The sequence below is a fragment of the Nesoenas mayeri genome (assembly GCF_963082525.1).
Source record: "Nesoenas mayeri genome assembly, chromosome: 1".
In the NCBI taxonomy this organism is placed as follows: Eukaryota; Metazoa; Chordata; class Aves; order Columbiformes; family Columbidae; genus Nesoenas; species Nesoenas mayeri.
The window spans coordinates 146,787,603-146,809,804 of record NC_137541.1 but is presented as its reverse complement, the minus strand read 5'-3'; the positions used below and the strand labels follow the sequence as shown (position 1 = coordinate 146,809,804).

Here is a 22,202-nt window from a genome sequence, read left to right as displayed (position 1 = left end):
ACTTAGCAGTAAGTACTGCTATGGACTGGTATGTAAGCGATTTATCAGGCAGCTATGCTAACGCTAGGTAAAGCAGTGCACTCATGTCTGCAGACTGAAGGGCCAGCCCAAATTCGGCTTCTCCAAACTAGCTTGCCCCAGTTCTGTTGCACAGTGCTGTGAGGATCTGCATTTCCCAGTCTGCTACAGCTTTTTATTTTCCCTTTTTTTTTTTTCTCTTTCCTCCAAACAGATAAAAATCCACAGTCTTTGGTTTTTCAAGAAAAAAAAATAAACCAAAAAAAAAAATCCACCACCTTACACATAAAAGTCAGGGCAAACTTTTCATGGTTATTACTTTTGTTCTTCCCTCATTCTGTCTGCCTGCATGTGTGGGAACACGCACATTTATATTTATCTGCAGTCTTTCTGCAGACTGTTTTTGGGATGTCTTATGGACGATGGATAGATCATCCACATGACTGCAGTTTATAACACCACGTGGGCCATAAGATACAGACTCACAAGAATCAAACTGATTTGCCTATCACAACAGAAAAAAGCTGTCAGCAGAGTCAGGAGGATGGCAGTGAATAATTCGGGTAACCTTTTCTGTTTAGGCACGGGAGATGTGCCACGTTTCTCTGCAGGCCTGGAGGTTTTGGTTTGGGGCTAATTTTTCTGCAGAGCACATACAGAAAGGGCAAGACAGGCAAGCACTAAAAGCAATCCAGCTTCTTTCATAAATCAGCAGGATACAGTATCCAGTTGTTTACTTAGCATAATTTTACACAGACTAGACTGGACAAGTCATGAAACACTGGGCACAAGAGCTGAGAAATGCTGCTATTAAAAAGGCATGCGGAAAACTTTCCCAAGGGATGCCAAGAGTGTGTGTGGGAAGAGGTAGGAGGAAGAAGCAGCAGCGTCAGGGGTTATAACAAACAGAAAAGCAGTGATTATGTTTTTTCCCTCACAATCAGTTACTAAACCTTTCAAAGTGAAAAGCATCGCTGGAAGGGGAACACAGGAGTGACACTGGAAACAACTGTGCAGCTGCAAAGAAAGCCTCCAAAAGAGTTGAGCAGAGTCAAGCTGTCTGTTTAGGGTATAATGCAAGTTAACAGCTCAGATGCAGGCAGATTTGCCAAGTAAGCTTTGCTAAGGTTTTAAATGTTATTTGCTTCACAAGAAAATGGATTCTTCTAAATGGTGACTGCCAAACCTTACAGCGTACTTGTATTGCATCTGATAACACCAGTCACAGCTCCCTGGATGTGCTACAGCGCCGCACACGCAGCAAGGAGCTCATGGAAACCCAGCAGCGTGGGCAGAGAGGGGAAAGGCTCAACGTGAACTGAACACCACCTTCTCCAAAACAGTGCCCCAAAAGGAACAGAGACCCTACAATAAAAAGATTGAAGACAGACTACAGGAATCTCTCAAATAACGCCTCCCACCACAACATGTGCGCAGCCTGAGATTCATCCTACATATGCACATTTTGGAAAATAATTTTTAAAGCATGTATACGCTGATAGTTTGCATTATGCCCCTTTTACGGTCATTGGGCTCATTCCAACAACTGAATAGCTTTCAGCTGATGAGGACTGGTGGATTTTTGTTTTCATTTGTTCTACACTCCAGTGAAATTTTTTCACATTACATGCACTCTAGCTTTGCCCTCAAAAAGTGAAAATAGGACCTATGTATGCATCATTCTGTAGGAAGACTCACAGATCTTTAGATCCTTTAGTGCTTGCTTTACTGCTGTAGATCTAAAGATATATAAAGATCCATACAATCTTCTAGATCTTTTCTTAATTTGTTTAGAGAGGAGGAAAGTGGAAGAGACAGGAAAGTTTTATGCACATCAACACCCCCCACAATGTTTCAGGCAGCAGTACTAACTAGTCATAATATATGCAAAGATCAAGCTGATATCTTCAGCCCACCTCCTCTTTTCTCATCCTTACCACCATTCTTTTCAAAATTAAAATCTGTAGAGAAAACCACAAGAAAAGCTGAGAAGGATGAAGAACATTTCCACAGCACCATGTACATTACAGAGCTGTAATGTTCCTTCCAGCGTCTCTAGTCGGAGGTTATACTACCTTGTTTTCTTCATGCCAACCAAAACTTTTTCAGGAAAGCCTTCACTCTGACTTTGACATCCCTCCTGTCTGAGTGATCAAAGCTTTACAGCCCAGAACTGATGTAACCTCGCTGATCCTGAGCAACGTGTGAATTGCCAAATCGGGGCCTTGAAAACTGAAGATTTGAGGCGTGCCCACAGAGCGTGCCAACACATTAGGCTTTCTAATTTGTTAAGCGTTTGGCAAAGCAAGCATGCGATCAGAGGTATCACAGAAGAAAGGAAGTCTTGTGTCTGGTCTCAGCGCAGGTTAGAAAAAACAATCAGATATCCTTCATTGCACTGCTTGTATTTAAGCAGAAAGGCATAACACTGCCAGTAAAATATGCACAGAGGCACAAATCACCTAGAGCTTCAGTAGCTGCTCATTAAAAAGTTTTCTAGTTTCCACTCTTTCCCCATGGGCACGGACACTGTTACCATTAGCCTACAAGAAAAGCTCCTGTAACTGTAGCTTTCAAAGCAGGTGGAGAAGGTAAATTTGAGGCATTTCTTTTGGGGCAGTACTGAAGGCGGCAGTGACTGCCCCACCCCGTCCCCATGTTCTCTCCTCCCACCACGTCCATAAGCTGTGTTGAGCTAGAACTAGGATGGTGCTGCACAATCCACCAGGAAAAAGGAGGTGTTCATGAAACCTTCCCTTGAGGAACTGGAGCCATTGAGGCAACATCAATTTGAGCTACCTTCTCACCCACAGCATCTCTTTTACAGTCTCACTCCATCTTCTTCACAGCGATGGCACAACAGTTTGTAACGCCATGTGCTAAACTAGATCAATGCACCAATCCAGGTTATAAATAACTGGTGGAAAGAGCAGAGTGAGGGTATTTTTAATCAGCAACTGGGGCCTGTTCACTGATCCAGGTCACCATAGCTCTGGGGCAGCTGTGCTGGTAACAAGTGCTGGGAAACAGGGAAGGAACCAGCACAGCCACATCTGCCACTGAGAAAATGGTACATGCAATGGTATCACCCACGCCTGGTGTTAGCAACAGCATCACCCACGCCTCGTGCTAAAAAGTGGATCTGACTTAGCACGACTTGGAAGAATTCACACCACATTTTTAGCCTCTGCAGGCTCATTACTTTGAAGCAAAAACACATGAGCTCCACTGGTAGGAACGACAACACTTCTAAGCTGCATGGGGCTAATATCTCCAAACTCCTCCCTCTGACTGCCCTTCATCCCCTAAAAAAAGCATGAACTTGTGAGATAAAAGATAGTGCCAATATGTAACTAGCTTTTCAAAACCAGCCAAAAAATACAGAAATTTTCAAAACATAAGCCATCTCTCACAACATGAGTTCAGCCACATTACGGACAGCATTTTTCAATTGTTTTCCTTTTGCTCTGCAACTTCTCCATTACAACTGTTTGTGATTAATATATGCTATTAAAAACAGAGGGAGTGTGCAGTACGGCCAGTCTTAATGTTATGGAAGAAGCCTTCGTTCTGCACAGTCCAGCAAACTGCCCCGTGTAAAGCTGCTGCACAAATGGAAACATTGCTGTGCAAAGAACATTCTCTGTACGTCAACGCATCTTCATTCTTCTCTGGTTTCTCTGCTTGTTAACTGCAGCAAAAGGGCACTGCCTCCTCATGAAGGCAGCCTTTGAAAATCTCCAGCTGAAAACCGATTTTTATCAGGCCATCTTACAAAGTAAGAATGTCCAGCTCTTGGCAAACACAACAGCTGACGTTAGAGAGCAGAAGTCACACTGCTCATTGATCACAAGGAGATCCAGCGATATGACTGAAGTCCTATCAGTCAGTCCAATCCTGCCTTCTTCTTTTCCTCCCTCCTGCCTATTTACTGATTACACACAGCCACTCACCCAGGAGCTTGTGTCCAAGGCCATTTTTACTTGTTGGTGCTTATATACACACTAAAATAGAAAATATTTTGCAGCAACACCCTTGTAGGAATTTTGCTTAATATAAGTAGCTCACCAAAGACACCCTGCTCTGTACACTGCACACGTATAAACATTTTTTAAGGAGTTCAGAAAAGCAGGATGCTTGGTTTGAAGAGGTACAACCTCTCTTCAGAAGTATGATACCAGTCCAGCATTGCAGGTATCACCCAGGAGGATCTCATTCGATTTTAAATCTGAAGTTGTTGTGTTAATTTGCAGATGTAACTCTATAAAACACAAATGGAACCAACAGGGGAAAACTCATGTTTTTCCTAATCTGTTTTGAAGACTTAATTTATACTGATTGCTTTTTCAACAGCATAAACTGCAAGACATCTAAGGATTTAAATATGGGAATATATTTTTTATTTCTTTGGCTGGGTTAATTTCTCGTCTTTCCCATCTTAAGCTCCACAGTAAATCCCCTTGGGTCAGTTACAACTACTACTTTACACTGCTGAATTCTGCCAGCAATCTGCTCATCGTTCCTGCAGATGTTTCTGCTTTCAGGCTTCTGGGAACTTTATTGGACCTGTTTCCTTTGAATAAACCTACACCCTTCTTAGGCTGCAAATGCACCAGGAAAGCTACTGTCCTGCACATCAAGCAGCCTCCTCACCTGCTTTTTCAGTAAAAGCAAGATGTGACATTTAATAGAAAAATGTGGAAAGCAGGGAAACTGACTTTTTTCCCCTCTTTTGAGAAATTTCTGAAAAGGGAATGCTACGTTTTCTCATATGTCCTGGGACCAGCCAAAGCAATCTGTGAAGGACAGAGGCCCCTGCACGCAAGTGCACAGAAATCTTGCAAAGGGCAAATGGGCTCGAGAGGTCAGGTCCTGCAAACAGAAAGCAAATGATCACGTGCAAGGACCCTGCCCTTCAACATAAACATGAGGTAAGCCATGTGCCATCTCTCATTATTAAGTTTTATCCGTATTGCTAATAAAGAAGAATGTTCCTCTACTCACCTCAGTAACATCCATGACTTTGATGGCTGCCAGCTGACCCGTTTTGACATGACGACCCTGAAGAAGAGAGAGAGAACTGTCAGCACCAGCATCTCACCTATCCCTTCAGCACACACAGAGTAAAACATTGGGACAAGAGCTCCAGTAACTGGGTTTTCTCCAGCTGGACTGGGCCCTTCTGATAGATGCTTCACATGAAAAACCAAAAAATACTCTAGATGGCTAGAAAAAAAAAAAAAAATATATATATATATATATATCTCTCTTTGGAATATTCTTACACAAATCTTAGAATCCATTTCTTTTACTCGACATTTAAAGGATGATTATCAAGATTAAGCACAGACAGACTACATTCACAGATTCCCTTCTGTTTACTTTAGCAAGGCTCATAGTCAGTACTGACAGTTTATTAACATGATAGAAGACTTAAGCTCCATGTATTGCATATTTTATTTCTATGTACCAGTGCCTGGTACCTGGGTGATATTTCGCTGGGTAAATGCAAGCATGCTTAGGGGATTGCAAAAGGACATTTCTCTTTATTTTGGTCTTGGCTAGCAAAAAAAAAAAAGGGAAGTTTCTTCAAGTGATACACCATACCCACAATAGCACTCTTTGCCTGTCTCACGATAGCTAGACAAGAACAAGACGTTGTCTTCCTTCAGCTCTGCCACCATAAGGGTACGGTTTCTCAGTACAGCTGGAGCTGAATTAATAGATCCCAGCTCCTGCGGCACGGAGCTCCAACCCTTCCTTCCCCTGTCTCCCTCCAGCCTCCTGGCACACATTTCTCCCAGAAGCACTCAGCTCCTTCTGGCACTCATCAGATCATATGATAAAGCTGATTGAGATCACCAAAATGGCAGAAAGTTAACACAGAAAAAGAAAACTGTGGGGTGGGGTGGGGGCTTGGAGCTCGGGGAATTAAACTGTTTTGCTCTGCAGTTGGAGCAGAGGCAGAGCTGGCAGGAGGGGGATGGCCCGGCTGGGCCCCTCCAGCCCTGCTGGGCTGGAACTCGCCTCAGCAGACTGCTGACAAAAATCCTCCAGTATATTTTTACAGGAGGTGGGGGCCATATCAATTAGCTGTTCTGTATTTTTTTTCTAAACAAGCACTTAGAAATGGTTCTAGCATTGGTATTTTCCAGCTCTCCACTTAACACCCAGCAGTCTGCCCTGAGACTTCCAGTCAAAACAGCCTGGTCTGCCAACACCTTTCCCAAGTATCATCACCAAAGGCTCTTCTCCAAATCAGTCAAGCTCTCCAACCAGAGGTGTGCTCACTACACTTCTTCACTTCTATCTCAGATAATGATAAAAAAACCCCCAACCAAACATCTGACTAAAATCACATTCCTTCACCTTTCTACGTTTCCCAGGCAGAAACCTACAGGTAGCATCCACTATAGCTGATGGACATCCCTAGTATATTTTTTCCCTAGACTAACTTTTTAACCTCTTTACAGATCCTTCTGAGACTGGCACCCCAAAACTGAAGCACTGCAAACCACCAGTCTCTTAGGAGAAATCTTGCCCCCTTCACATTTTACAATGCCCTCCATGAAGGTACCGGCCAGGTATTGCTCGTGCATTACAAAAGACTGAAGAAATGCTGCAGAATTCACAGCCTCCACTTTCTTTTACAACTTGTATTGTGCTGCGTGCTCCCCTTATTAACCAATACACATGCTTTCTATAAATAAATTACTGTACTCAGGCTTCTGCTGGCTCTGTAAACTCTCTTTATTATGTGCATTTTATTTTTTTTACAGCTTTGTCTCAAACTGGTTTGGACTTTGAAAAAAAGTCAGGGTCATAAGATGTGTGCAATGGCCAAGGCTGACCTCACCTTGATCTTGCTACTTCTTGAACCTAAGCCTTTCAGCAAGCCCAGGAGAGATGCAACTCCAATTTCCCACCCTGGACCTTTGCCTAATGACAAAAGCCTGTGGTTTTCTCCTCAAGACTTACCATCCCACCAAGGGAGGAGGGTGAAATGTTTTATAACGAGGTGGAAAAATGCCTCCTCTCAGCTCTGCCCCTATTTTCCACAGCTCTGTGGAAGGAACTAAAAGGCCGAAGGACATGGGAAAGCACGGTTTGAGGTACAAAAAGAATATGCTAAAGATAAGAGAGGAACAAAGACATCTCAGGAAAAAAGCTCACATCCACGGGTTGCCACATATTTTATGGAAAGTTTGCTCTCTTTGTCTTTTTAAATCTGGGAACTACTGGTGGGCTTGTTATTTCCAGAGAGTAGCCTGAAATTTCTCAGGGCTCAGCTTCATAGCTTTTCTCAGGGCAATGGTTCCTCCCTGTGAGACTGGCCCCCCAGCAACGACCAATGTGCACCAGCCCAACCACCCTTCCTTTCCCTGCCGCTTTACAGGACCCTGCTGGTGCCTCCACTAGTCCCTGTCAAAACCAGGGCCATGACAGCTCCAGCCTTGCACAGCGGCTTCCTCCTGTCCAGCTTTGCTGTTTCTGCAGCAGGGATGGGAAAAGCTTCTCCGTGACCCTCCTGAGGGACTGGAAAGCAAGGGAACTAACTGAAGACTGTGGGAAGTGGGGGCTGCTTAACATCCCAGGCCAAATTTAAACCCCAGTCATTTCAGAATATTGTTAAAAATTACTCCAAATAACCTTTTCATAATGTTTGGAGAGTTCATGTTCTAAGCACCTACGCCATATATAAGGGAGGGTTGCATGACATTGATTTATATGAGAGAAAAGGACATTTTAAAGCCACATTCTTTTCAATAAAAACATTTTTAGAGAGAGGGAAAAAGCAAACATCACAAGCACAACATATAAGCATGAGCAGTTTTTTGTTTGTTTGTTTATCTGCTTAACAGCTCTGCTCAAGAACAGACTTGTCAAACTATTAGCATGCTGGTATAATTTTGCTTGCATCATGAAATGGCTTAGCATTCCTGTTTCGGAAACCGACTTTCAGATTTTCATAGCCGGCTTTTGCGTTGGAAAAATTTGTCTTCATTAAAAATACTAATAATAAAAATCACAAAGTTGCTGAATGCGATAAAAGAACTGCAGAAGTCAGAGGTGGGACAAACTCTCTGAACTCAATCTCCAGGGATTAAAATTGATTCAAATCCAACTCCCGGGGCACTTCATAAATGTGGTAACCATTAAGGCCCCATCCAGACACCATCTCAGCAACACCAGCAGCCAACACTCCGGCAGGACAGCATTTTTCTCGCAGAATGAGGCCCCTGCTTTAGTACTGTCTGGAGTCGCAGCCCCTCGGGGCACCCCGGGCTCCCCCATCCCCAGGGTACAGCAGAGGTTCTTCCAGTTTTGTTTCTCCCAGCAAATTGCTGGCAATTACCATCCAAGTATCTGAAAAAAATGCCAGGAGACTGCAAAACATGACTCACCTTAACTGAAATCAGCAGTTCCTTAAAATACTGCTAGATACCAAGTATCAGAGGCTGGGGATAACTGCCCCCTGGCCAGAAAGTTAAGTATGGGTATGCAACACACAATGATGATGACAGCAAACTGGATGCATCTTGTTAAGCATTAAGATGACTGTCTCCAGAGCCAGCAGACCAAGGAGGCTGCAGAGGTTGCACTGCGTAGTAGGAGCAACAGGTAGGAAAAGCCACATTATCCTGGGAGTGAGAGTTTACCCCTTGCCAGGTCTCAGGGTGGGGGCCACAGCAAAACGTCAGCACATCCTGGCTCCCACCCCCATGGAAAAGAGCCCACCAACACATTCTCTTCATTTAGACCATGTTCAGATTTTATCAACCAAAATTTCCAAACTACTTGTGATTTCTTACACATCTTCCCCACCTTTATTTCCCTCTTCTCAAGAGTTTATTCATACTAAAGCACTTGTTTATCCTCCTAAGGTAGTAACAATAATATTTTTCATAGGAATATTTGTAAGACTACTGCTGCATCATTCAATTTTTCAATGGTCTATTGCGATAAGCAAGTCAATGGAGTTGAGCCTGCTGACCCCAAATCTTGTCCTGTTTCTTCTCATGCAGATAACAGGAAGGCCATTTACATAAGGAGGGTTTTAAAATAAATCTCACCAACACAGCAACACTGCAGCATTTAACTGGATCTTAAGCTGAACTTACTACTTAAACATATTCCCAGTAATGTCTGATAGCAAAATGCTGTTTAGTTCTCATCTCAGTGGGTTTTATGGATGTTGAAAAGCAGAGAGGACAAGGGGAATCCTTGGTAGACTGCCAAGATCTGCAGAACATTACAAATTTCAAGCCTACCCACATTCTCCAAGTCCGTTAATACACCTACTTCTTGCCTCTTTCTTCCTCTGCACACATTATTACTGTAAAATTTTTGTTTTGGAAAGGTTCAAAAGCAAGTGGTGTTATGTGCTGTTTTTCATGGTGTCTTTTTTTTTTCCTTAAGATGCCTTAATGTTATCAAAGAACTATGCAAATTAAATGCAAAAGAGATTCTGTCAGCTCTACCCCCTGCTAATTATCCAACATATGTATTCCACACTAAGGCAATTCTCCTACTAACACAGTTTCTGGCCTGTGTATTAATGTGCCTTTTGGGGGACTGTTCCTGGAAGCTCGCTCCCGAGCTAAATGGCATGGAAGTAGAATACGGGACAACATCACACATTAAGGAAGGAAGGCAGCATGTGTGACTCATGACTTGCAAGCTTGGATTATCCTGTGCACTGTACACAATTAAGTCTTTGGAAAACTCCTCCAGCTTCCCAGTGTCCTATGCTGACAGTTGTGGAAAGAGCAGCAAATAAGTTGGAAAAAAAAAAACTACTTATTCCCATTTCAGTTGCTGCAACATACACAGAAGCAGAAGGCTAGATTTAAAAATGCTTTCAAGTGAAAACTCATCATGGTACCACCTCTTAGTGCTGTACAACACCCTCATGCCAAAATTAACTTTTCAATTTGCTTCTTAGTTAGTTGACTCTAAACTCCTACCAGCCTGAGGCAATAAGCCATGGAGTAACACTCTGCTATTAGGTTGCACACACCAGTGCAATAAATGATACCTTATTATTCCAATACATGTTTACCATCAGCTCTTTTTGTCACTTGCCAACACAGAAAGTTGCAGATCAAACAACTTTGTATTGTGAATACTTGGACCCTACAAGATGTTTCTTCCCACTCCCCAGAAAGACTAGCTTTATCCTGTGAAAAGCAATGGGAGTAATGCTCATGGTGGAAACAGAACGTGTTTTTGACAAGCAAAAACACAGAATGCAACAAAGTTAAAACAACCTCCACAGTTAAAAACAAATGATAAAATATAAAATGTTCTTAAGCAAAAACTCTACCTAGTTGCATTTGTAGCCAAAATAATACTGTTCCTACGGACACAGTATTCTGTAAGCTAAATAATCATATGTTCCAGCAATGGAGATAAATTGGTAAAAAAGGGATAGTGTTTATGTGGCATGGAAGCTTCTTCTAGAATAAAAATCAGCAAACAACCCCAGTATGAAAGCCTGGCAAATCACCGCAGAAACGCATGAGAAGAAATAAAGGCCAATATCAATATTCTTTCTTCCCGTTCGCTGATTTTTAAACCAAACCAACCAGAAGCTATTAGAGACTCCCACTGTTTAAGTCAAAGACAGGACAGGGTTCTTCTGTGTTTTCCCTCTAACTCTTGACATGAAATGCCTGGAAAGCAAATTAGAAGACAACATACTCTACCCTGCTTTAGATATCCACAGGCTCACTAGCTCTCTATTGAAGAAATAATAATGACAATTTACTCATGCATAGTACTGCATTCTGTGAAGTATGGAAGACCAACAGTTATTATCAGTCCTGTACTTCCAGGGACAAAGTGCAAAAGATGTTACCCACTAGTAAGGAGAAAGAGAGTCCTAGGCACTGATATTTTTACTTCGATTGCTAGTTTTGTGGTAGTTTTCACACTCCAAAAGATGCTGGATATACATTACCCAGAGGCATTTCCTTCTCCCAAACAGCTCATTGCCTAAATAGGAAAAAAGAAAGAAAAGGGGAAGGAAAAAAAAAGGGGGGATGGTGGGAAAACTATGGCAGAGAGCCACAATTCAACTTTCCCAGGATCACAACAGGTCAAAGGCAGAGCTCTGAGTTACAACACATCCCTGCTGCTCTGTAGGTGGCCACCCAGAGCTTCCTGCCTCAGATCTGATGCTTCTTATACAAGGACACTTCTGCCAACCAGCTTGAGGCCCCAGCCTGGAAAACACTCTCTTCACAAGCAGTCCTCAAAGTCATCGTCCCACCCTTCCAGCCACCACCAGGCTATGTCCAGATCTAGTGACCTTCACTGAACACACTATCACCCATTTTATCTTACACTGGAGTCCTCACCCTCAGCCCTCTCCAAAAAAATATAAAAGCTGCCTCTAACCTTATTATTGCTTGTGCTTTTTGCTGGTTTTAAACTTACCCTAGGTAATTCAGTTGGGACATTACTGAAAGACATTAAAAAAAAATAAATAAATCCAAACTGAAACAAAATAGAAGAATGAAACCAGAGCAGGGGCATACCTCCCACACAGACTCAGGGTTGGCTCAGAGTACATTTGGCTTCCTCTGGAAACATCAGCTAAAATCTGCTGTGTCCGGCTCTTACTCAAATCAATTCTTCACCCTACCTTAACAGCTTTACCAGTCACTAAATCCACCCCTCCTAACACTGATTTGTCTCTCGGGATCCCCTGCAATGCTCTTTTTTATACAGAACAATTTCTTTCTGGCAACTATAATTAAAAACAAGCCAGATGGAGAACATCAAGAGAAGAATTCAGAGCAAAATGAGAAAACATGTGCTTGTAGATACAAAATTACATAGGTTTCAGATGCAGATGATTTCTCATTTTACACCTCAGCAGCCACTTTCATCACCAAAAACTCCCCGTTGGACCTCAGCCACCGACTGATGGAGACGCAGGCCTGGTTTGGTGGTGTGGCCATAGCAAGTCCCTGCAGCAGAGCAGGCGTTAATGAGGTTGAAGGAGACCACCACAGGTTGAAGGAGACCACCGCAGGTTGAAGGAGACCACTGCAGGTCACCAGAGCGAGCCTTTGTGCTTGCCAGGTGCCACCACACAGTCACAACCACCCAGGGCCACTTCAGTAGGACGTCATGCATCACACGCTGCTTCTACCTCAGACCAAGCATGGCCCAAAGTGACCCACCACAGTTCCTGCACAAGTGGTCATGGCTTCCAAACAACACAAGCATTTCCTTAGCCAAGAGAGATGGCAAGTGAAGGGCAGAGCCTCCCAACCACTTCTCCAGAGAGACAGCAAAATAAGCTTGGATGAAAAGAGCCCAAGGCTGCTTCTTTTTGGTTGGTTTTTAAATGAATGCATATCAACATTTAACTCATGACTCCTGGACGTGCAAATGTGAGCTTTCCAACCAAAGGGAGCAATTTGCACCTTGTGACCAATGCACTCTGCAAACCCAGGCAAGCCTGGGCCCATCTCACTCTGCTCACCTCCGAGAAGCTGCTGAGAAACCACGACAGTGCTGGGCACATGCTTTCTGAAACATGAGGTGAGATGCTTCTGACAAATTTAAGTATTTAAGCATTAGGTACATAAAAATGCCTCAAAAGACATACCTTTCTTTGGGGAAAAAAAAAAAATAAAATATCACAGTTAGTCCCTGCCCCCCGCCATGCACCAATGCTGTTTGTTGTAAGCAGCTTGCACTCTCTTGGGCAATGTTGTGGTCATACGCCACAAGAGAACGAAAACCAAAACTACACAAACCCTACCAGCCTTGTTGCATTCACTCTACTGCTGAAAACAGTGTCGGAAAGATGTGCAGAACTGCAGGAGATTCCGTAACCAACACCAACCGAGAAACTGGCAAAGGCGACACCAGGCAGGGCGGGGACAGTGTCCCTCACCAGGTGGCAACCAGCAGGTGTTTGGCTATGCTGGCCAGGGGGCCTGGCTGCTCGAGGCACCATCCCAAAATGTCCACCAGCCTCCCAGAGAGAGCCAGCAGGGGTATTAAATAGAAATAAACTTTTATTTTAATTTTAAATACATTACATGCATGGGTGAATTATTTCAGAAGGTACAAAACATCATTGTAAGCGCAAAAGACATAGTGGGAGGGGAAGGAAAAACGGAAAACAATTGGCTCTGCCGCTTTTATTTCCTTTTTTAATACATTTTTGGGTTTGCTGTTGTTGATTCAGCCCACTGCACAAGGAGGAGCCAAACACATACACTGACGCGTTCAGTTGTCCCCACTGAGAGAGTCCCACATTTTGTGTAGCCCCACCAGAAGGTGATACCAACCACATTGTGTGGAGAGGATATGAAGCTGTCGTTAGCTTAATATTAACAAGGGGTAAGGGGAAGGAGAACTATTTTTCATTTTTGCCATCAGTAGAGCAGAGCAGAGCAGGGAAGGCAGCTGCGTAATAACTTTTATTTCAACATGGTTAAAATAAAAGATTTCACATCCACGACCTTTAAAAAATTCCAGAACGTTAGCAGTTAGGAAGTTAATGAACTCATATATATATATGTATGTATATATATATATATATATAAAATTAAATTCCTCTCCAACTGTCAGTACTTGTCCAGTGCTTTAACACACAAAAAAAGAAGAGCTGGAACTGTGTGTTTTAGTACTTTTTTCCTACTGTGGGCAGACACTGGCTGGCAGCTCTTTTCTTTAGCCATTATAAACATCATCAGTGCCACTTTCAGTTAGTCACATCTCCTCACCACGATGGACTAGGGAGCCATAATTTACCAGGTAGCAACCACTGAAACTAAATCGCATCTTCTAGGGCACCAGATAGGCTGGGGGAGTACTGGAAGAGGAGGCATTCTTAAAAAGGATCACGCCAGCCAGTGTAGCAGCCACATGAACGGGGACTGTGTTTTATACTGTGACCCTGTACATAAGAGCAAATTAAGAAATACTTTCCCAGCTTGTTTTGTATCTTCAAAACACACATTTAGCCTGAAGTTCTATGTATTTTAATTAAACGAGGACTCACACCAGAAGACTCTTTCCAGAATTTTTTATCTTCTGATACCCTGCCAAATACCTCTGTGATTCTAAAGCAAAAAAAAAAAAAAAACAAAGCCCACAAAAAAACCTGCAACCACCTTGTCCTTAAGAAACTGGCACATGGCCACCGAGTGCTCTGTAAACAGCTTTGTGTCCACACAAACTATTTTCAAATACTCAGGCAGCATTTTCAGACCTCAAACTATTTCTGCTTCGTCAGCACAGGAGCCTGACTCAGAAATCCAAGCCTGTACTAACAACCCTTTCTGTACCAGACTTGCCAACACCACAACTCCAGCCTCAGAGGTTGCTGGGCCCTTTATTTATTTATTTAGCAAAAGAGGGACCAAAATAAACACAATTTCCTCTGGGTTGCTACCTGAGCAGTATTTAAGTTACATCCCCAAAGCCGGTGGCCACCACGTTTATTATGTGAAAGGGCCACACAACAGAAAAGTCATTATAGAATTTAACTCAGCTTGCAAGTTAATCCAAGGAGAAGAACAGCGTTCATTAAGGAAGTGGAGCCTGTGCGTTCTCTGATTATTACTTTTTACCGAGTGCTCCAGAGCGCACCAAGTGCCTCACAAAAACTAGTCAAAACACGTTTGCCACTCTTAAATAACATACTATGAGCCTTTGCAGACCAAGTTGTGGCGAACGAAAAGGGAAAGAAATTCCTTGGGAGGACTCATAAAGCAAGCCCATGGTGCTGCTGGTCCCCACCAGCCCTGCAGCACACTCAGGATACAAATAAAACACAGATTAAGCAAAAGTTATTTTGGTGCGAAAGGATTTGTGAAATTCTAGTCTCCAACACACATGCCTTCTGTAACTGTAGGCAGGATATACACTATACACAGCAGGCTTTTTTATTTCTTTTTTAGCATTTCTGATAACAATTGCACATGGCGGGGGGCGGGGGGCAAGTCCTCTTTTCTCATGATACTACACAGAAGTATTATTCAGCTCACAATCCAACACCAGCTATTCCTACAGACCACAAGTCACTGCTCTGGAATACAACTGTCATTAGATGTAATACAAAAATTGGTAGTCGGAAAGACCAGGCTTTTGGTTGTAAATCATCCAGCAAACTGGAACAAACAGGACAACTTAGTATTGCCCCAGTCTGCCAAGGAGGAGCAAGGACCAAAATTCAGCTGTGGAGGATGACTAATAAATACACTTTGTAACTGCTTATAGCCAGGCAGCTTATTCCAGCATCACCATCCATGAAACCTCTCTAACATCCCACCGCTTCACAGGAGTCAGAGGGAAGGAAAAGGGGGGTGGTGGGCACTTCAACCCCAAAACAGCCCCCCCGGCACGGACAATAAGGCCGTCCCTCTGGCCCTGCAAGCGTCCTGGCAGCCACACTGACATGGAGGGCAAAGGCAGCAGGGACGCGGTGTGAGCCTGGACAGGGTCCCGTCTCGCTGAGGGCAGATGTAAAACGTTAAGGGAAGCGGGCAGTGGGCCAGCCCTCCTGATGACTAACAGCAGGTTGACCATCTTCTGGCCCATCAGCTCATCTCTCCTAAATACAGATATGGAAATGGGAGCCTGCAAACAGTCTGGACTGAAGTCCCAGCGGCTGGCAAACCGAAAAAAACTTCCCCAGCAATCGTTGTGTCCTGATTCAGGAGTGCCCTACACGCCCAGATTTTCCATCCTCGGATGGGTGTTTTCCAAAGAGGCAGTTGTGAAAGATCTCACGTACCTGCCCATGCTCTGATGTCTCCAACAGCAGGCGTGGCTGGCTCCAGGGATGCACCCAGCCACATCTGGTTCGCAGCACAGCTGGAGCCAGCACACAGGTTCCTGCCGTGTGGGTCTTTGCGCCTCCAGCCACTGCAGCTCAGAGACAGACCCAGGTGGGGAATAGCCCCGAAATCTCCGGTGAAAAGGGAGCAGCTTCTGGTTAGGGATTTACAAGTGAAAACATTGCTCAATCCTACTCAGAATGTAAACTCAAGAAATTGTAATCCTACAAATAAAGATATACATAATTCTAAAGCTGTAGCCAAATTTAATCTCCCCTTTCCATTGCTTCTAACCTTACTAAAAGTAGTGAAGAGGGGGATTGGTATGAAGAAATTTTTTAAAATGTAGAAGCCTTCCACTTGTTTTAAGGTATTTGCTCAGTCACACTTTCCTAGTATATGTGCAAACCTACCTATAGAACAAAGTTTGAGCAACACTGCCTCAAAAGCTACCTACCATTTACACAAATCACCACTTGAATCTGGAAAACAGTCGTGTTAAACACAATCAGGTACTCTGACCAAACGCTACATCCATGACCTAAATACATTATGTGGTATGGTGGTGCAGAACAGCAGTTCCTAGAATTAAGCGATCTTCCAATTAAGTGTCATGCACTGAAAACAAAATTAAATCAGCCATGCTGCTGCTCTACTACTTCTTCTACTCCCTTCTCACATCAGTGTAAGAAAACAAAATCCTTTCCACCAGTCTGAATGCTGTATCACCAGCAGGACGAGATTTCTGAGGTGCTGGGTAGGGGTCTAGATACGCCAGCTGTGCCTGTCCCAAATTACAGCACTCTGAGGAAAGCTAAAACAAAGTAATTATTTTTTAAATCGTAATAAAACTGGATTACCGAAAGTTCCAATGCTTTTAAAGTTTGCCTTTTAAATTTACAGCCACTTGTCTAATTACTGAAAGAGCATTACAGTTTATTATAATCATGTGTCTGCACTGAAAACATCAATATAGCATGCTGGAATTGATTGCTCAATTATACAATGCACTGCTATTACAAGTGCTGTCAAAGTAGAATTCATAACAAGTCCAAGGGCTTGTCTTTCAAAACACAACCAAGAGTAATACTTAACACTTAAAGCACTTTCACTGAACCAATGGATCAACAGGAGAAGCACATAAAACATAAGATTTAGCAAACATGCTGTCAATTACGGGCCGTGTTTGAAGGCACACACATGCACAGAGACGTATTTACGCCAAGTGTGCAGCAGCCCCATTCAACACACAGCCAAATTAAGGGCTGACAACAGCATGATGCTCTAAACCTGAGCACCAGCCACCCCTTCATTATCTGCATCCCCTTCCCTCGGAGACAAGACCCTGATGAAAATCAGAAGCCCATCCCACTCACCTGGACAATAGGTATGGGTGCTTCACCACCCAGGGAAACTACCCAAATCCAGAAACTACACAGTGACAAGGGGAGGAGGGGCAGAGGCAGCCACCAATGCGCAGCCTCGTGAGACCCATGGCAGCCCCAGCTCCAGCGAAGTTGTGCTGAAATGCTGCTCCACTATCACTGAAGGTGAAAATCAGACACACACATACACCCCAAAACATATTTTCCATCAGCACTCATTTCTGCCTGACCCTATGTCAGGGAGGCAGCTCTTTCCAAGGGGAAGCTGGTGGCTTTCTGATCCTCCCAAAGGCACCACGGGGGCACCCTCTGCAGCTACACACAGCCTGACAGGCCATTGGGTCCGCCCAGATACACAGCTATGTCCCAGAGGTCTTTACCTAAATCAGTGACTGGGAGGATCTTTTAGTCAAAAACAAGTAAAAAGAACAGGGTTCATAGAATCATAGAATGTCCTGAGTTGGAAGGGACCCACAAGGATCATCAAGTCCAACTCCTGTCCCTGCATGTGACAACCACACAGTTCACACCATGTGTCTGAGAGTGTTGTCCAGTCTCTTCTTGAACACTGTCAGGCTTGGGGCTGTGACACTTCCCTGGGGAGCCTGTTCCAGTGCTCCACCATCGAGCTACTCTTACTCCTAGCACATTTCAAACAGAGATGCCTGGAAAGAAAATAAACAAACAAAGCTAGGCTCAAAGCCTGCAATGAATTTCCATCTGAAACACCAGGAAAACCCAAAAAGCTTCATTTGATATTACACTGAACTTGAGTTGAAATAAACACAGGAATTCAAAGCTGGGAGCTCAAAGGATGCCCAGTACTGGAGAAAGACGGGAAGGAGCTCATACCTTCCACCGCAGGAAAGATACAGGAGCTTCCTGTTCTGATTTTTGTCACAAAACCTAAACGCAACTGAGAAAGAAGCAAAGCTACCAGGATCAGAGGTAAAATCACCCAAGATTCAAAAAATTAAAACTGAAGAGCTGTAGCATCCAAGTTTCTGCAGGGAGCACAGAACAAGGATTCCTCAATATGCAACCAAATGGTTAGGGCAGAAAAAAACAAGCAAATGCAAGTTACTGGCAAATACTAGCACTCCATTTTAGCAAAACTAGCAAGTGCTTAATTTTATTTTAATTTATTTTTATGACTCTGTTTTTTATTTTCATTTTTCACTAACGCTTCAGTAGCTTACAAGCCATCTTCTGTGCACATTTGAAAATGGATAATGCACAGCTACCATTTAGTCTGCTCATTAGTTTAAGACTTTCAGGAGACAACATTCCAAAGCAAGAAGAAAAAAAAAAAAGAAAACCAACATTTCTCCATTATGTGAATAAGCATGTAGCTAAGAGAGATTTGATCTACTTAATTATACTGTTTGCCACTTGCATTTATAGTTAGCATCGAAATCTATGGGTGAAATTCGACAAGAAGCAGCAAGTGAGAAAAGGCAAACAGTCTAGGTGACTTGCTACATGAAAATCTTCAAGAACCATCCTTGGCTTCAATAAAAGCAATTGAAAATTATCAGGAAAAACTGCTAGTGTGAAATTGAAGTAGATCACTACAGCCTTCCGGTCTTCATTTTCATGTTCACTGCAGACCCAAGTTCATTTGTTTCACTTTTATGACTCCCATGAATGTGCCACACACTGAACGGTAAATACACATGCTCACTAATGACAAGCTTCAGCTCTGACTCGAGATGGAAACCACTCAAAGCACAGGTGAGTCTGTGCCAATACATTCCGAGCAAACAGACTCAAAGATACATGGTAGGCTTAAAGCAAGTCTGATTTCTTCAAGGAAATTCACTTTAAAAGGAGGCCTTTGGGGTACGTTTCTCCAGACTGCCCTGGAGGGACACGGGAGGGACAGGGTCAGAAACTCGGCAGAGAGAACAGACAAGCCCCAGTGAAGGAACCAGGATGGAGATCTGCATGTCCAGCGTGGCACAGACACCCTGGGGAGCCATGCCATACTACTGCTGGGCAGAGCCTTGGGAGACAGGAGGTAATGACTGGTGGATGGGTCAATGGCAAGGGAGCTGGAGATACGGCATGTAGGTGCAAGCACAGCCTTATCTTTCATCTCTTCCTCCCCATCAGATCTTCAGCACTCCCAGCCATGACGACTCCATTCATCTCAGAAAACAGGATCTCAAGAGAGAATACCTAATAAATTCAAGTATTGTTAGGATTTCATTTCCCCCAGCTAGAATCACCTCGTGAATGATGAGCAAAGCCTTCCTTTCTTCAATCAAGATTATCTGATACTGGATTGCATGTGACACTCACATGGCTATTGCCCAGGCAATCAAAAATCAACTGGGGTTTGTGGGGCGGGGGGGCGGGGGGGAAATGAACAGAGCTTCCTTCCTAACATCTCTGCTTGCTTTAAACATCCAAACTCAAGACAAATAAATCTATCTCATGGATATACAACGGCATAAAGAGGCAACACCCATTCCAGAAAGATGGAAGCCATAGAAAAAGAGAAGTGGAAGAAGAAAAAGGGACTGTTTCCAGTACCATGTCATGAAGGATGCCTGCCCAGCCACCCCTAGGAAGCCACCAAGTGACAGCAGGCGTTTGGAGCAGACAAACCCAGGAAGACAAGTGTGCTCACAAGAAATTACAGAAGGATGAGAGAATTCCAGTATTTAGCAATCCCAGCTAACACTACAACCTGCCTACATGCTCTTTGCATAGCAGAGTCTCCCTTCAGAACATCAAATTTCATTCCTAATGAGAAAAAAGAGAAAAAAAAAAAGTTGCCTCAACAGTGTTAGTGACTTATAGCCAATATAAGATTAAGGGAATTTGGTTCATCAAAGCGAGATTTAAAGAAGGCTGATCCAATTAATGATGCTGTTAATGAGAGTTAACAACACTTCTTTCCACCGCAGCTAGACACAGGCACTTTCAGGACTGGACTCTACTTGTCCTTTCCACCATGTTGGCCTTGACTAAAAGTCAAATTTCAAACACAGGTACCTCAAACTCAGTGTGGTAAAAAAAATGGCCTGATGTTCAAAGACGGGGCTGGGGGGGAAATTTGTATTGTTTGTCTGCTGCAATACCCAAGACATACAAGGTGCTTCCCAAACCTACAAAACCAAGATAGTTAGGGCCACTGAAATGAAAAGGTACAATAACAAAAAAATTTAAACTTAAGAAACAAACATCGACTAAATGCTTTTGCAAAACTCTTTAGCAGACCATAAGCTGTCAGCCAAATTACTTCCAAAACTAGCAGCTGTGCCAGAAGGCCTCTCAACATATAAATTATTTGTGGAGAAACTTCTACATGCATTTAGATGTTAGCATTGCTACTATTCTTCCTTCAAATCATGCATGCAGTGAGAGTCTGACCCAAACAGCATCTCTATTTCTACCCTTATGACCACTTCCCTAAATCTTCTCCGTTTGTAAATGTTTCTTTCTACTCTTTTCAAGCCATATCCTGCAAAGTCTGCTACTACAAACTCTAAGCGATGATTTTCCTGTACCACCTTCCACTTCCTCAGAGGAAACTGCCTTAGCATCCAGTAGATAAAAAGCAAGCACTTGCTTTGCTCTTAACGATAAAACATGCCAACTATCTCTTCTTCCTGTTAAAGCCAGTAGGCAGCTCTCACCCTCTCCTTACAGGAGAACACAGGCGCATCAGGGAGGTCCTCTCATGGACAATGAATGGGTTTGAGGTTGGAAGACAATGTGGTGATGGGAATAATGACAAGATGCAAAAGAGAGCTGATTCCCAGGATAAACTCCAGAAGTTGGTCCTTCCCCACCCCCGGTTCTAGTTTTCCAAGTTTACCGTGAAAACTACACGAAGTTTCAAAACCATTCAGGGAAGAAAAGTTCCCAAAAGAGATTGATATCCTAAGCAACTTGAGGCACACTGAAGGAGACACATGAACACACACAAATCTGGGATGCTTGTCACCATGAGATGCAGTGAGGTGGGAGAAAGCTTGTCAAGAGGAGAGGTCTGGAAGGAGATGACACATTTCCACTCCAGTCATAGACTTCCTGTGCAATTTTGAACATGTAACTCGATTTCCTCTCTTTTTTTAATCTATACTAATTAACTTTACAGTTTTGTTCTCAGGCATAATTCATTAACGTTTATTTTAAAAAGTGCTTTGATGTTACTGGGTAAAAGCCACTACAGGTAAATCCCATATTAAGGAACAGCTAAATATGACCAGGACTGGTGCCTTACACAAGTATTTGCAGTTCCTCTGTACTGAGCAGCCATTTGAGACCAGGAAACAGCAGCCGACGCTTCCAGCAGAAGCGCCAGGCACACTCGGTGCCTCACCAGATCCAGAGGAGAGCGGCTGACACCACAAAAGCAAAGCAACAAGATCATGGGTGCTGAGGGAAAACGAAGGAAACAGAGTCAGACTTCCCTTTCCTCCAGCGAGCGGCCGAGACCGGAACGCCGGCATCCTGCGGCCTAAATATGGGTGATTGATGCCCTGTGGGAAATCCCAGGCCAGGCGGAAAACAGCGTGAGACTTGTTAGAGATCTCTGCCCTTTTGGAGCAGACACTGAGGGGTAGCCAGGACGCTCTGAGTACCTCTCCTTGGCAGAGAGGAGCAGAGGGAGCGAGGGGTGGAGAGGAGTAGGACAGGGGTCTCAATCTGCACCCCACAAGGTGTGATGCCACTGCCACGCCTCCCTTGGTCCAGCAGCTCGAAGGCAGCGTCCCAGCTGGGTGCACCCAGGTTTTGGAGGGAGCGAGGAGAAAGGCCAGCCAGACCTCAGCAGCCCCTGGAAGCAGGAGGAAGGCCTTTGGTTTTGAGGAGGTGCCTTGACATGGCTGGAACAAAGCACGTGCAAGAGGCTTAACAGCAGGCACGGGTTCCCAGCCTTCATCTAAAGGTGTGCTGCGAACAATGCTGCAATTTGGCAGGTGGGATGAAAAAAAAGAAGAGTGCTTATTCAATAAGGCCACTGTTTACTATT

General features: G+C 43.7%; 1 protein-coding gene across 13 annotated transcripts in view; it reads right to left on the bottom strand.

Moving 5' to 3' along the window:
• Nucleotides 1-22,202, bottom strand: part of MAP4K4 (mitogen-activated protein kinase kinase kinase kinase 4) — a 162,790-nt gene that overhangs the window by 81,218 nt on the left and 59,370 nt on the right. For all 13 annotated transcript variants that reach the window (XM_080346127.1, XM_080346122.1, XM_080346129.1 and 10 more), the window contains exon 3: nucleotides 5,023-5,079. In XM_080346127.1, the coding sequence (XP_080202253.1) occupies nucleotides 5,023-5,079 (57 nt within the window). The remainder of the gene's footprint in view (nucleotides 1-5,022; nucleotides 5,080-22,202) is intronic.